Consider the following 15,683-nt stretch of genomic DNA (forward strand, 5'->3'; position numbering starts at 1 on the left):
GGGCACAAACAAGAAAATAGAGACATCATCAGGTATGCATTGAATGCGTTCCCTAGGAATTCACTGTGGGCATCTATTATAGATGCCTACAAAATTTCTAAGAACCTTTCAAAAATTAATTTAGACGAACTTTTCTGTGAACTTGAATTGCACGAACAAACTAACGCCAGATCGGCCGAGAAAGGAGTTGCTTTGTTTGCAGGTTCTTCAAAAGATGTCAAGTCGAAAAGCAAAATTCAAGAAGAATCCGAAGAAGAGTTAGATTCAGATTCAGATGAAGAGGAACAAATGGTGAACTTGGTAAGGAAGATGTTCACCAAAAGAAGAAGAAATTTTCAAAGAAGGACTTCAAAAGATAATGAAGCCCAAAAAGCAAGAAGGTAAAAACAACATAACCTGCTTTGGCTGCAACAGAAAAGGGCACTTCAGACATGAATGCCCTTACAAAAAGGAGGACCAACCCAAGAAGAGCAAGAAGAAGAAGGCTCTTCAAGCCACTTGGGACGAGAGCTCGGACGACTCCGACGATGAACCACCGAAGAACTCAAGCTACCTCGCGCTAATGGCAACTGGACCTGGATCGGACTCGGAGCTCGATGAAGATTCCGAATACGAGTCGAGCCAAGAGGTCGGACTCTTTTCGGACGGCTCGACTAAGGTACATTTAGATTCGATCAATGAAAATTTTTTTAAAATTATTTCTGTTTTAAATAAGAAACTGCTTGCATCCGAATCTAGGGTTGATCAGCTCCTTAAGGAAAATCAAGACCTTAAGGAGCAAATTCTTAATCAAAACTCAACTGAATCAAACTCAAAAATTTCAAAACTTGAAAATGAAAACTCCACCCTAAAGGGTGAAGTTCAAAACTTTAAGGACTTATTAGAAACTTTTACAACCCGATCCAAGAATCTTGACCTTATTCTTGGATCTCAAAAGGGCATGTATAACAAATCAGGGATAGGATACAAATCAGGATCGACCCAAAGATCCTTTACCTCTTTTTTCCACCCCCATAAAAATCGACGAAAAGCATGGGTCCCGAAAGCCTATCTAACAAGGCAAGTAGGGCAGAACCAATATTTTGTCCCCAAAAAGGACATCCATTACATTAACCCTAAACACCCTACCTATCATTTAGGGGGAGGCACCAAATTAGTTGGCACCTCAAAGTCAGCCTTTACCCATTTGGGTACCTAAGACTAGTTAGACCAGGGTGTTTCAATGAGTAGGTTAAGCGGCTTTGTCTAGAAAGTGGTTGTTGATCCAATAAGGCTTCGGCCAAAGAAGGCCCCTGTGCCTCGCCACTGCCTGGAAGCCAATTATTGAAGTATACTTTTAAACTACTACTTGTCAAACTTAAATCTAACAAAAGGTCGGATCAACCTTTATGAATCAAACTCAAACTCATCTCACACAAATCATAGGATCCCTTTGACTGATAACATATAACGAGTGAGATGAATAAGGACAACCAAAATCTAATCTTTGATTGAAAATTCAAAATTCAACTTGAAGGGTAATCCTTAATTAATTCAAAATTCAATTTAATTCAACTCAAAATTTAAATTCAATTCAAAATGCAAATTTAATTCAAAATTTAATTTAATTCAAAATTCAAATTAATATTATGAACCTAAATTCAACCTAAATTGGTAAAAATTTAATTTCTCCTACTTAACTGTAGGAAAATAAAAATTGGTAAAAATGGGGATTAATTTCTCTCGGGAGATAGCCGTCCGAAAATTTCGACAGCACCTGTAGAGTACAAATAAATATAAATGGATTAGACACAATTAGACATATCACAGGCAACATATAATAATCTAGGGCCCACATTGCCATAGCAACTAACAACTAACACATGCATGCTATATGAATTCACCTCGAGAAAACCCAATCATACCCATGAAATCCCGTACGGAAGGGATCCGGAAAACACCGTAAATACGAACCAAAATCAGCAAGCATTAGTGTATCCAATCTATCTACAACCATATCGAATGTAACAAATTCTAATACACCCATATCGAACTACTATATAAAATGAATACATTAATTCCACTAGACTGCTGATGTGAGATGGAAGCATCCGGAAGATCCCTGGCATCATCTGTAAGCTCCTACCTGTTACCTGGGAAGACAGAAAAATCCCAGGGTCCAAAGGGGTGAGTGTAGGGTCCCCAAGGATGTCTGTATCTCCACAATAGCATGATATTATCCACTTTGGGCCTAAGCCCTCATGGTTTTGTTCTTGGGCTCTCCCCAAAAGGCCTCATGCCAATGGAGATACTTTCCATCCTTTTAAACTCATGATCTTTCCCATGTGTTTTAGATGTGGGACTATGTTTGCACCTTTGCAACCCAACAATCCTCCTCTCAAACAAAGGACCACAGACCCCCCCTCAAACGGAAAGCCTCCGTTTGATGTCTGAATCTTCGACCCACCAGGACTTCCTGCCCCTCGGTCCACCCTGACCTACTAGGACTTCCTGCCCAGCCGCAACTAGGACTTCATGCCCCTCGGTCTACCCGACCTACTAGGACTTCCTGCCCAGCTGCAACCAGGACTTCATGTCCCTCGGTCTACCCGACCTACAAGGACTTCCTGTCCAGCCGCAACCAGGACTTCATGCCCCTCGGTCTACCCGACCTACTAGGACTTCCTGCCCAGCCGCAACCAGGACTTCATGCCCCTCGGTCTACCCGACCTACTAGGACTTCCTACCCAGTGTCTGGTCCTCTTGATTCAAACACGGGAGTCCCTACTTCCTTTGTTTTTAAGGTTCAACCCACATGGTTAGATCCGGATCATGGCTCATCCGACGGTTAGTCCGGTGAAGAGCGACCTCGCTCTGATACCAATTGTTAGTCTGGATGGAATTAAAATATCTCCACAATGGCATGATATTGTCCACTTTGGGCCTAAGCCCTCATGGCTTTGTTCTTGGGCTCTCCCCAAAAGGCCTCATGCCAATGGAGATACTTTCCATCCTTTTAAACCCATGATCTTTCTCATGTGTTTTAGATGTGGGACTATGTTTGCACCTTTGCAACCCAACAGTGAGTACAAATACTCAGTAGGCAATATAGAAAGGAAGTGCATGACGAAGTAGATAAAGATAAGAACGATACATACCACAATTCAGCAAGATATCAAATATAACTCTGCAGGTAGTAAGTAAATAAAATAGTTTTATGTAATGAATCATATGAATGACATGTCAAATAAAATACAATAATCAAGAATTAAATAGATAAGCAATCAAATGCAGGATCAGTACGGTCCAATACATATATATAACATGCACATGATGTGCGTATGCATGATGCAACTGCCCCACACGCTACAGCACTCGTGCAAGCATCTGAGGCTGGGTATGGTCGGCATCGGGGGATCAGTACTCCGCGCCCTACAACAAAGTAGTCCGGTGATCCAAATCGAGGGATCAGTGCTCCGCGTCCGGTGATCCCATATCCTATGGCCGATATCTGTCCTCTAATATTCTCCGAGTACCACCCCTAACCGGTGTCGGGATCAGATCATCGACTCGGCTGCGTACACTGCCATACAGCCATCGACTGCGTACACTGCCATACAATCGCCATCAGTATGATGGAAGTAGGGGTCATAACCACCTATATCAATATACTACTAAAGGCCAACTATAGACACGATAGACCCACACCATTGGGATTTACAATCGTTATCCAGCGTCATGATGAGATGTTCATTTTATAGTCATTAGCACTTACTAAGCTAATCAATAAGCATGATTATAGGTCCTAATAATCTCGACTATCATAAGAAGAGAACTATACCAGTAATAATCGCAATATCGGATCAAGGATAGAAACGAATTCAAGAACAATAACCAAGGTCAATGAATATAGGGTCAAGCAGGATATAAACATGATTAATATAAGAAGTAAGCAAATAACAACAGAGACATAGCCAAGGTATCACAACTACAACTACCGAAACAAAGGAATCATGCACTGCAATTGAAAAAGGACTGTATTGACCAGATACAGTAAATCACCCACCTGAATAACGAATCGTCGCAATAAAAATCTTCCCGTACCAATCAGGGTCCTGCAAAATAAAGCATCCTCTAAATATCAAGATATAACCATGAACCCTAGGTTTAACTCTATCTAATCCACCAATCCCATAACCTGTGATCCCCACAAATCTAATCAAATAAATTGCAAAAAGGGAATTCCATCTTAGATGACCAAGAAAAGGAAAATATCATAGGAATCTTTAACCCTTACTTGGATGAAACCGTGCCCTAGGTTCCTGCCCTAACAATAAGCTCTGTCCCAATCCAACCAGCCACCGATTTACCTTGCAGCCGGTTAGTGTTTGCTGAAGCCTACGCAACCCACCAAGCTTGATCTACCCTTTAGTAAAATCCCAAACAATCCAATGTAGAACAAGCAGTCCTACAAAATCGTGCTCAAGAAATAAATTAACTGGGGCTAACCTTACCTCCCAAATTGCTGCCGGTGAAGGAGGACAGCGACGGTCGTCTTCGAGCAGTGGAGGTTGCGCGATCAGAGAGGAGAGGGAGGGGGTGAATGGCTAGGGCTTATCCCCTTGCTTCTTCGGCGGACGACTGCGTGAGGAAAGGGAAAGGGGAGGCGGCGGCGTCGGGCGAAGATGAAGAGGAGGAGGGGGTGGCGTCAGCTTTGCAGAGGGGCGGCGACGACGGTCTCACCTACAGGCGGGAGCAACGACGGCGACTTCAAGTGGCGTCGGACAGGAAGAAGGCGATTTCTCCTGGTGACCGGCGGCCTCAGGCGAAGGACGAGCAGGACGGCTGGCGATTAAATCTAAACCACCGCCGTTAACTAGGTTTTTATCGGCTAAACCCAATTAAAACCATTAAAACCTAGGGTTTATTAAAACAATTGAACCAGTTACTATATATAGCGAACCAGGTTCAACTTTGGTTCGCTTGGTTCACCAACCAAACGACCTCCGATTCGACTCAAACTAGTCTTGTTGGATTCGTCTTCGCGAGACAAACCTTTTCATCCGGTTTATGTTGTCAAAACCTCTCCCAGCATGAACCAAACCAACTTGGTTCAATTTGGTTCAATCTCGGTTCGTTTGGTTCACTAACCAAACGACCTCTGGTTCGAGCCAAACTAGTTTCGTTTGATTCGTCTCTGTAAGACGAATCTCCTCATCGCGTTTGTTTTGACAGAACTCTCTTCCATCATGAATCCACTTAACCAAACCCATTAAAGCTTACCCTTTTATTGTTTAATTCTAACCCTAAAATTTCTAGGATATTACATTCTCCCCCACTAATAAAAATTTGGTCCCCAAATTTCCTACTAACCTACTATAGTGCAGAAACATCATAAACGAGAATAAATATAACCTACTCGTATCTATCAGCAAATATACTACCTAAAATGAACTCCTATCCCGAGTGACCGATCCATCGGTCCGCTGTGCCTCCTCATGAGTGGTAGTGTAGACGCGTCCAACCTCTGTGCTGGACGACGGTGCAATAGGCTGAGAAGTAGGAGGCCTCCATTCTGTTGAAAATTGACTCTGAGGAGCTGGAAGCTGGGGCTGCTGCGCAGGTAGCATATATGCCTGAGGTACGGCTGGTGCGTAATGCTGTGTAGAATAACATGTCTCTGGACTAGTAGAATACTGTAAAGTGGTAGGTGGAGTTGCATGATCTCTCCCCTGAATCATATACATCTGTGGCTGGGGTGGTAGGGGTCGCTGCTGCTGATGTGCACCGGGCCTCTGCGTCCTCTGAGATCGCTGCTGTGTAGGACGTTCTCCTGAAGGTGCACCAGTAGACTCCAATTGAGCCTTCAGAGTACAATCCCTGACCGTATGTCCCGGAAGTTTGCAATAATAGCAGATAGGCTGATCCAGTGGGCAATCACCTATCATATGACTACGTGATCCGCAGCGATTACACTTCCTATTCTGATCTCTCTGGCCCGAATATGAAGTACTACGGGACTGTCCTCTAGACGGCTGTTCAATCCTCTGTCGCTTCTGAGCAGTCGACTGGGAGTCCTGACTCTTCGTCTTACCTTGTGCATTCGGCTTTCCAACCTCTTTCTCTTTCTCTCTAGATATTTGCTGCCGAGTTAATTCGATGGCTAGAGCCCGATCTAAGGCCTCTCTGTACGAGCTGATAGAAGACCCTGACATCCTGTCTCGAATGTATGCAGCGAGGCCCTGCATAAACTGGTCCATCCGATCCTCGTCCTGCGCCACCAGTTGGGGACAGAACTCTGAAAGTTTCTTAAATTCCGAGTTATATTCCGTAACTGATCTCTCTCCTTGCTTCAGACTCAAGAACTCCTGTCGGCGTGCCTTGCGAAAAGTTGCGGGGAAAAATTCTCTCTCGAATGCCTCTCTGAAAGAGGTCCATGTCACTCCCCGCTCTCCCAATACGATCTTCTGTGTCTTCCACCAAGTAAGAGCCTCATCTCGTAGATGATAAGTAGCCAATCCGACCTTCTCTGCGTCCGTACAATCCATATAGTCATAGGTATCTAGTAAGTTCTCCATCCACGATCGAGCCTTCCACGGATCATCTCCTCCGTGAAAGAGTGTGAAGCGTTCCTTGGCCGTCTTGGCCAAGGTCATGATACGGCTTTTGTCAGTCGGAGCAGACGTAGGCATAACGGGAGGAATCCTCTGAGCCTGAGGACTCTGCTCTCCAGTAGGGGCATCACGGTCCTGATCTCGTAATTCCCTCTCTTCCTCGATAATATCCGGCTCCTCGGACCTAGCAGGTTGTCTCGGCGGTCGACCACGTCCTCGGGGTGTAGGGGCCATAATATGTTGTATCTGTTATAAAACCAGTATAAACTCTAATAAACTAAAGAAATATACCAAAATACTTACAGATAATTGCCTGGAGATCTTTGCCATGCCATATCCATCTCACAACCTTTCGGTTACATGATACAAAGACAAATCCGAACAAAACTAGACCTAAGTCCTAAACTAATGCAATGAAAATTCTAAACCTAAACACAACCTAATAAACCTACAATGAAATGCTACTTCTGAAGACTACAAGTTACGTAATAAATCCAACGGTAAATCCAACATAAAGTCACGAATGCAACGAAAAGCCACAAGAAATGAACCTAGGCACGGAACCGTGGGTTATGGGTCCACCACGCTTCCGCTGCGCCACTCTGATACCACTAAATTGGTATCAGATAAATTCTAAATGCAACAAAAATACGACAAACCCCTAAATTGGTATCAGATCGAAATGCTCTGATACCAATAAATTGGTATCAGATAGACCGAAAAATACAAACGCTCTAATACCACTAAATTGGATCAGATAAATCCAAGAATGCAACCACCTAAGCTCTGATACCACTAAATTGTCACGACCCGGGAGATAGCCGTCCGAAAAATTTCGACAGCACCTCCCCAGTATCCCTGACAATTCCCTGAATACAAACATGAATATACATCGGCCACATGCGGCCGGAAATAAGGACTACACGTCCAATCATACTCACACAATTATACATATCACAGACAACATATAATAATCTAAGGCCTACACGCCATAGCAACTAACAACTCACATATTATAATAGAATTCACCTCGAGAAAGCCGAAAAACCATATATACGGAAATCCACATGAGATATAAAACCACGCAACGGAAAATCACGACAAGAACCACACCAGTGTATATAATCTATCTACAACCATATCGAATGTAACAAATTCTAATACAACCATATCGAACTACTATATAAAATGAATAAATTAAACCCACTAGACTCTGATGTGAGATGGAAGCATCTGGCAGATCCCTGGCATCATCTGTAAGCTCCTACCTGTTACCTGGGAAGACAGAAAAATCCCAGGGTCCAAAGAGGTGAGTACAAATACTCAGTGGGTAATATAGAAAGGATAGTGCATGAAGAAGTAGATAAAGATAAGAAGGATACATACCACAATTCAGCAAGATATCAAAATAACTCTGCAGGTAGTAAGCAACTAGAATAGTCTCATGTAATGCATCATATGAATGACATGTCAAACAAAATGCAACAATCAAGAATCAAACAGATAAGCAATCAAATGCAGGATCAGTACGGTCCAATACATATATATAACATGCACATGATGTGCGTATGCATGATGCAACTGCCCCACACGCTACAGCACTCGTGCAAGCATCTGAGACTGGGTATGGCCGGCATCGGGGGATCAGTACTCCGCGCCCTACAACAAAGTAGTCCGGTGATCCAAATCGAGGGATCAGTGCTCCGCGTCCGGTGATCCCATATCCTATGGCCGATATCTGTCCTCTAATACTCTCCGAGTACCACCCCTAACCGGTGTCGGGATCAGATCATCGACTCGGCTGCGTACACTGCCATACAGCCATCGACTGCGTACACTGCCATACAGTCGCCATCAATATGATGGAAGTAGGGGTCATAACCACCTATATCAATATACTACTAAAGGCCAACTATAGACACGATAGACCCACATCATTGGGATTTACAATCGTTATCTGGCGTCATGATGAGATGTTCATTTCATAGTCATTAACACCTACCAGGCTAATCAATAAGCATGAGTATAGGTCCTAATAATCTCAGCTATCATAAGAAGAGAACTATACCAGTAATAATCGCAATATCGGATCAAGGATAGAAATGAATTCAAGAACAATAACCAAGGTCAACGAATATAGGGTCAAGCATGATATAAACATGATTAATATAAGAAGTAAGCAAATAACAACAGAGACATAGTCAAGGTATCACAACTACAACTACCGAAAAAGGGAATCAACTGCAAGAAAAGGAATGACCATGCACCTGATGTATCGCAAGTCAACTACTGGAACCGATCCTCGTATGGTATCAAAGTCCTATAATCGCTCAGGGTCCTCAGATTGCTTCCCGACCTTGTCCTAGATATCTTTGCTCTAAACCTTAGCTCCACTCAATCAAGCTGTCCCCAACCTGATCAATAGGCAGCTCTAAACGGAGAGGAGAAGAGGGGCGAATGGCTAGGGCTTAGCCCCCTTGCTTCTCTGACAGACGGCGGCGCGAGGACGGGAAAGGGGAGGTGGCGGCGTCGGCTGGCAAGGAGGAAGAGGGGACGGAGAAGAGATCACGGCTGGAGAAGAGGCTTCGGGCGGAGGAGAGGGCGTCGAGGCAGCTCCACGCAGCGACTGTCTTCAGGCGGCGTCGGCGAGGATAAAGAGGAGAAGGCTTCGGTCGCATCTTGAGAAGGCTCCCAAGTGGATGAGGAATCGCGGCTCCGCTCCAAGGAGGTCGTTGATGGTGGCGGCAGGCAATGAAGAAGGAGGAGAAGGGATCGACTTCGGCCGGGCGGCGTTGGCTTGCTCCGTCGGCTGCGAAGGAGGAAGGAGAGGAGGGGAAGCGGCGCGGTGGGGAGGAGAACCGCGAGGGCCGGTTTATGTTATAACGAGGAATGCATAGTAAATTAACCGATTAAACCTAAATTAATACCGTTAAACTCAGTTTTTATCGGCTAAACCTAATTAAAAATCTAAGATTTATTAAAAATCATTGAACCGATTACTGTAGCGAACCAGATTCAACTTTGGTTCGCTTGGTTCACCAACCAAACGGCCTCCGATTTGACTCAAACCAGTTTTGTTGGATTTGTCTTTCCAAAATGAATCTTTTTATCTATTTTATTTTATCAAAATCTCTTCCAGCACGAACCAACCCAAATTGGTTCAGTTTGGTTTAATCTTGGTTTGTTTGGTTCACTAACCAAACGATCTCCGATTTGACCTAAACTAATTTCGTTTGATTCGTCTCCGCGAGACGAACCTTCCCATCCCATTTATTTATAATAATCTTATCCTAATTCTTAGGTCTAACCTAGTTAACCTAAATGGTTTGCCTAATTTATATTTCAACCCACTTAAATTCGAACTAACTAGGTTATGGTCTTTAATTGGTTAGTTCTAACCCTAAAATTTCTAAGATATTACACAAGCTACTATAGTTAGTTATGACATGACTAGAGTATTCGTTGATATTGAAAGCTCAATCAATGTTTTATACAATGATGCTTTTGATCATATTCAAATTGATCTTGTAGAGCTCCAAACCATGATTGGTTTTGCTAGACATGAGGTACAACCACTCGACCAAATCACTCCGATCCAAGACATGATTGAATATTTTACTTGCATGTGGTCACTAGTGTGGTGATAGATTCTACTTGATAGATTAAACTTGATAATTCATATTTACCTAATGAGATTTTTGTCCATGCTTATTCTTTATCCTCCTTTTATGTGAGTTACACTCATGATAATTGTTACTCTAAAACTTACTTTGCTTCCTTTTGAGATTACATTATCGTATGAATGTATGAATGTGATGAAGGTAATCCTTTCTCGTTCACTTTGTGATTTCCCTTCTTGCTTAGGTACTTCATGAATAATTTTCACACACTTTCATTGTCCATTATTCATTGTCATGCTTTAATTGGTTTGTTTTTTCCCCTATCATATGATGAGAGATTGGTTGATCTCATGATTGATTATATTGTCTGAGATGATCAATTGTTAAAATGTGGGTTGGGGAGGGGGGGTGGATGATAGATATGTGTGGAAGGAAGAATTATTTTTGTGAAAAAAGAGAAGAATAAGAGAAAAAAATCCTTTTTGGGAATTCAAAAGAAAGAAAAGAAAGAAGAAAAAAGAATAAAAGGTAAAACATTGTAGCTCTTTATAAAGTTGTCATTGATGAGCAAGAAGGAACAATTTAGGAGCTGCTTATATTAATTTGACATTGGTTGGGAGACTCTCACAAGTCGAGAGTTTTAGAAGAGTAAGCATTTTGGAAAACTCTTATATGGTTTGTTTGTGTATCACATTAAGAAGGTACAAATGAATTTGAGTGTTGAAAGTTTGGGTGAGCTTTTGTGCATATTATTTAATTTTATTCATCATGTTGATTATTCCAAGGCTCTCGTATTCTCCTTGGTTTCACTTCTTGAACTTGTTCTATTAATTTCTTGTTGCTCCCTTACATCCCTAAATAAGTCCTTTTGATTTTTTTCATGTGTATGTTTATAGTGGTGGAGAGTAGAAAATAAGTAAGCAAATGGGTAGTGCAAGATCGTGAGTAACATTGAGTGTAAGCTCCATCTTTATCAATGTTTATTTGAGTGAGTGCATACTACTTACCTTGTGAGACTATATCATTCTTAGTTTATTCAAGTTGATTGAAATCACTATGCCTATTGACTTATGTAAGAATCAAATTCATGAATGTCTTGATCCTTGAAATTTGATGGTCATAAATAATTAGCTTTTAATATCTTCGAAATATTGATAGGGGACTAACTAGGAGATGAGTTGTTAGTTGTCTTCTAGTTTTGTTTACTTGCTCGAAATGTGCAAGAATAAGTGAGGGATTTGATAACCAACATTTTCTTGTATAAGATTTTTCCTTTATACTTATGTTTTAATCTGCTCATTTGTCTAAATTCACATTCATACCATATTTTACTAGTTGGATTTATTTTAGGCTTTGATGAAATTTCTCTTACATTTGAGGCAGTCTACTTGACGTTGTGAAAATGGTTTTGTAGGAGACCAAAGCAAGTCATGGACTCGAGTCGAATTGAACCAACTGTAGCTTAAAGCTAGGATTAAAGGAGAAGTCCAATTTGGAGTGATCTAATTCATGAATTCAGATCTAGAGTGATATGATTCATCTACTCATATCTGGAGTGATCTAAGATATCCATTCAGATGGAGTGATCTAATCCATCTACTAAGATCTAGAGTGATATAAGTCACCCATTTAGATGGAGTGATCTAATTCATCTACTCAGATCTAGAGTAATCTGAAACCACGATACTTCTCTCATCTCATCATCGACTCCATCTCTTCCTCAACCTCACACGGAAGCTGCCTCCATCGATGCCAACCATCACCATCGGCAAACCTCACCTCCACCTTCCTTCAACCACTAGGGTAAAGGGGATTCCCTTCCCTATCCCTTTTCATTCGACACCGATAGCCTTCTCCTTCATCTCATCTGATGCCATCTTCTTGATCCGGAGCTCCTCTCCATCCCACCACCATCAGAGTGGAAAGGGGATTCCCTTCCTCATCAGTTCATCTGCTATATTTAAGGGGTGTCCTAAGGCAATCGCCTTACGGTTATATTATTTATTAGGTAAATAGCAATTCATTATTTGAGTGTACATTTTGTATGTGTTTGATTGGATCTTAAACTCAATTACTAAATGCCCATAATATAATTCATAGCATGAGAAAATTTATGATTGGATCACAACTAGTGAGCATATTTATATGTGCAATTATAAATGTATTAAAATTATCCCTAGTCGAGAAATTGATAAGCATAGACGTCATTGATTTTGTCGAGACTAGCACATTTAAACTCCTTAGTTAGCCAAGCAACTGATCTCGCTGGCTGGAGACATTGGATGTTGAGAGTTAAACATGGATGCTGGTTAAAAGTAACCAGTTCATTGGAGTGACCTGCCTTGAGACTTCATAAGGTTCTATACAAATGTCAATGAAAATCTCAGTGTAATTTAAGTGTGAATTTCCTTTGACTTGCGGTATTTAATGTAAGAACCAATAGAATTAAAATATCTCCACAATGGTATGATATTGTCCACTTTGGGCCTAAACCCTCATGGCTTTGTTCTTGGGTTCTCCCCAAAAGGCCTCATACCAATGTAGATATCTTTCATCCTTTTAAACCCATGATCTTTTCCATGTGTTTTAGATGTGGGACTATATTTGCACCTTGCAACCCAACAATCCTCCCTCAAACAAAGGATCACAGGCCCCCCTAATGTAAAGCCTCCGTTTTGATATCTGAATCCTCGACCCACCAGGACTTTTTGCCCCTCGGTCCACCCGACCTACTAGGACTTCTCACCTAGTCACAACTAGGACTTTTTGCCCCTCGATCCACCCGACCTACTAGGACTTCTCACCTAGCCGCAACTAGGACTTTTTACCCCTCGGTCCACCCGACCTACTAGGACTTCTCACCTAGCCGCAACTATGACTTTTTGCCCCTCGGTCCACCCGACCTACTAGGACTTCTCACCTAGCCGCAACTAAGACTTTTTGCCCCTCGGTCCACCCGACCTATTAGGACTTCTCACCTAGTGTCTGGTCCTCTTGATTCAGACATGGGAGCACCCACTTCCTTTGTTTTTAAGGTTCAATCCACATGGTTAGATATGGATCATGGCTCTTCCGGCGGTTAGTCCGGTGAAGAGCGGTCTCGCTCTGATACCAATTGTAAGAACCAATAGAATCAAAATATCTCTACAATTGTATGATATTGTCCACTTTGGGCCTAAACTCTCATGACTTTGTTCTTGGGCTCTCCCCAAAAGGCCTCATACCAATGGAGATATCTTTCATCCTTTTAAACCCATGATCTTTTCCATGTGTTTTAGATGTGGGACTATGTTTGCACCTTTACAACCCAACATTTAAGTCACCTTAATCATGGAGGCTTATACTTTGACTTCTTAAGCAAACATCTCCAAAAGGGTGTGGATCCGAGATGATTGGTGATATGTTGCTATTTGACAAGGTCAATCAGGGGTTACTTTGGATTAAATTGATTACATTTCATGTCAAATTTGAGTTATTGAGCTTGATTCATATTTTGGCTAAAGTCATGCCTTTATTCTATTTTCTCATAAATTTCTGGTAATTATTGATATTAATTTGTATGATCTTTGATTTTTGCAGGAATTAGAATGGAAGGGATGATACTCAGAGGGCTTAATTGTAATTTTGGCTCGAGTCTACTGCTTGATTCGGCTCAATCAGCTCAACACAACTCAAATCAAGCCAAATCTAAATCTTAATCTATTTGATCAAACCTAGTCCTATTCATTTGGCCCAGTCCACTTCAACTAAGCCAAGCCCAGTACTGTGCAAGCCCAAAGAGCCGACCCACTTCAATGTCAGCCCAAATATCAATCCCAATTGATTCTGATCCGGTCCGGTTCAGTGCAGGGATTCAAGCGGTTCAGCCAAATATATCCGGTTTGGTTTGATTAGGCTGGTTCAGTGCCATGGTTTAAAAGCAAGAAGCGGTTCAGAAGCTAAGGGGGCTCGGTTTTGCTAGGTTACAGGAAACCCTCGTTCACGATTTCTCTCCGCCCCCTTCTTCATCTTCGCCGAGCTCCTCCTCTCCGCCTTTCTTCTCCGATCTCCCGATCAGCTCCGAGCGGCGCCGGCAACTCTAAGGATCGACGAGCACCTTCCCTCCACCAGATTTTCCACTGCGCGCGGTGCGCTTCGGTGCGAATCTGCTCCCCTGTCGTTCGTCTCTTCGTGGCTGTGAGCGGAGTGCCCAGTCGCGGTGGCCGGCGATAGCTTCCCTCTTCGCGTCCACAGAAGCAAGCTGAGTGCCGAACCTTGTCTGCGGAGTGCGGCAGGGAGTTCATCGGACCTTGGTTGCAGAGTGCAACAAGGGATTAGCGGCTTGCTTCGTCTCTCATTTCCACCGGAAACGAATCAGGTAAGGGTTTTAATTCTTTGGTTACTGATTTCTTTGTTTGCGGAGTGCAGCAAGGGCCGGTGGCAGAGATTGAAACCTACGCCTATCTTCTCCGAGAATACCTCCAGGTTAACAGTGCTCCGGTGAGGTTAGCAGTGCTCCGGTGAGGTCCATTGTCATTGGCGCAACTCCACCTCAGTTTGTTGACTACGTTCTGTGATGAACCGGGGATCAAACTTCCTAACCCTAGCAAGAATTAGCTTAATTTGTTTGTCCCTGTTATGGTTGTTCTATCCTGTTCTTACCGATCAGAAACCCCTTTAAATTGGTTGTGTGACTTCCTTGTGTGTGCTTGCCGTATGAATGTTTGATGCTTGTCATGTAGAAAGTTCCATTTGGAAGAGTAGTTGATGAGCTTTAGTTTCTTTTGTTTAGACTGTGCGATGGTTGTGGTTTTCACTTGATGCATTTTGATGTTAATAGGATGTTGAATTTTGTGGTTGATTGAAGATAGAACATCCTATTTCAGTAATCCTTGTAAATAGAAAAAATCTGTAAATTGAATTCTTTAATTGAATAAAGAGTTGGTTGTTGTGTTTAGATAGAATGTTGTAATTTAGTTGTAATTGGGTTGAACATGCTTACTTTGATGTGGATGAATCATATGCATATTATGATGGTTCGTGTTGTGTGTAGATGTATATTAGATTGGGGAGTGATTGTATACCGTGTATATCAATTAATATGTTGATCTATACTTGATGTGTGTGTTGCATGAGTATGCTTGTAGTGTAAATAGTCATATGTAGATTGTATTTAATTGTAAATCATTGTAAATATGCAAGTGTACTTGTGTAATTGTTTTGTTAGTTATGAGGAAGTGTAGATTTGAATAATGTCTGAACGATGATTTGCAAATCGATGTTGTGTATGTTTGTATTTAAAATGCATGTTGTAAGTTGTGGGAATGAATTTTAGTTGTAAATTGATGTCTTGGTTGTGTGTATTTCAAATTAGGTTGTATATGTATTTTCAATTGTTTAGGCTTAGAGTGCAAATTGTATCGTATGTATCTTTGATTGTTGATTGCTGTTGTACAGTGTAGGATTTAAATTTGAATAATTAAGTTTTGTA

General features: G+C 41.9%; 1 protein-coding gene across 1 annotated transcript; it reads right to left on the minus strand.

Annotated features, from left to right (window-relative positions):
• Nucleotides 1-5,423: 5,423 nt before the first annotated feature.
• Nucleotides 5,424-6,827, minus strand: LOC141842792 (uncharacterized). The gene has a single exon (XM_074730794.1). It carries the CDS (start codon nt 6,825-6,827, stop codon nt 5,424-5,426), a length of 1,404 nt encoding a protein of 467 aa, XP_074586895.1.
• Between the last annotated feature and the right edge of the window lie 8,856 nt (nt 6,828-15,683).

Source organism: Curcuma longa, chromosome 12 (assembly GCF_044706935.1).
Source record: "Curcuma longa cultivar G26 ecotype Majalengka, Jawa Barat chromosome 12, ITB_CL_G26_1.1, whole genome shotgun sequence".
In the NCBI taxonomy this organism is placed as follows: domain Eukaryota; kingdom Viridiplantae; phylum Streptophyta; class Magnoliopsida; order Zingiberales; family Zingiberaceae; genus Curcuma; species Curcuma longa.

Coding starts and splice junctions, on each gene's coding strand:
- LOC141842792 (XM_074730794.1), bottom strand. CDS start 6,827: ATGGCCCCTACACCCCGAGGACGTGGTCGACCGCCGAGACAACCTGCT.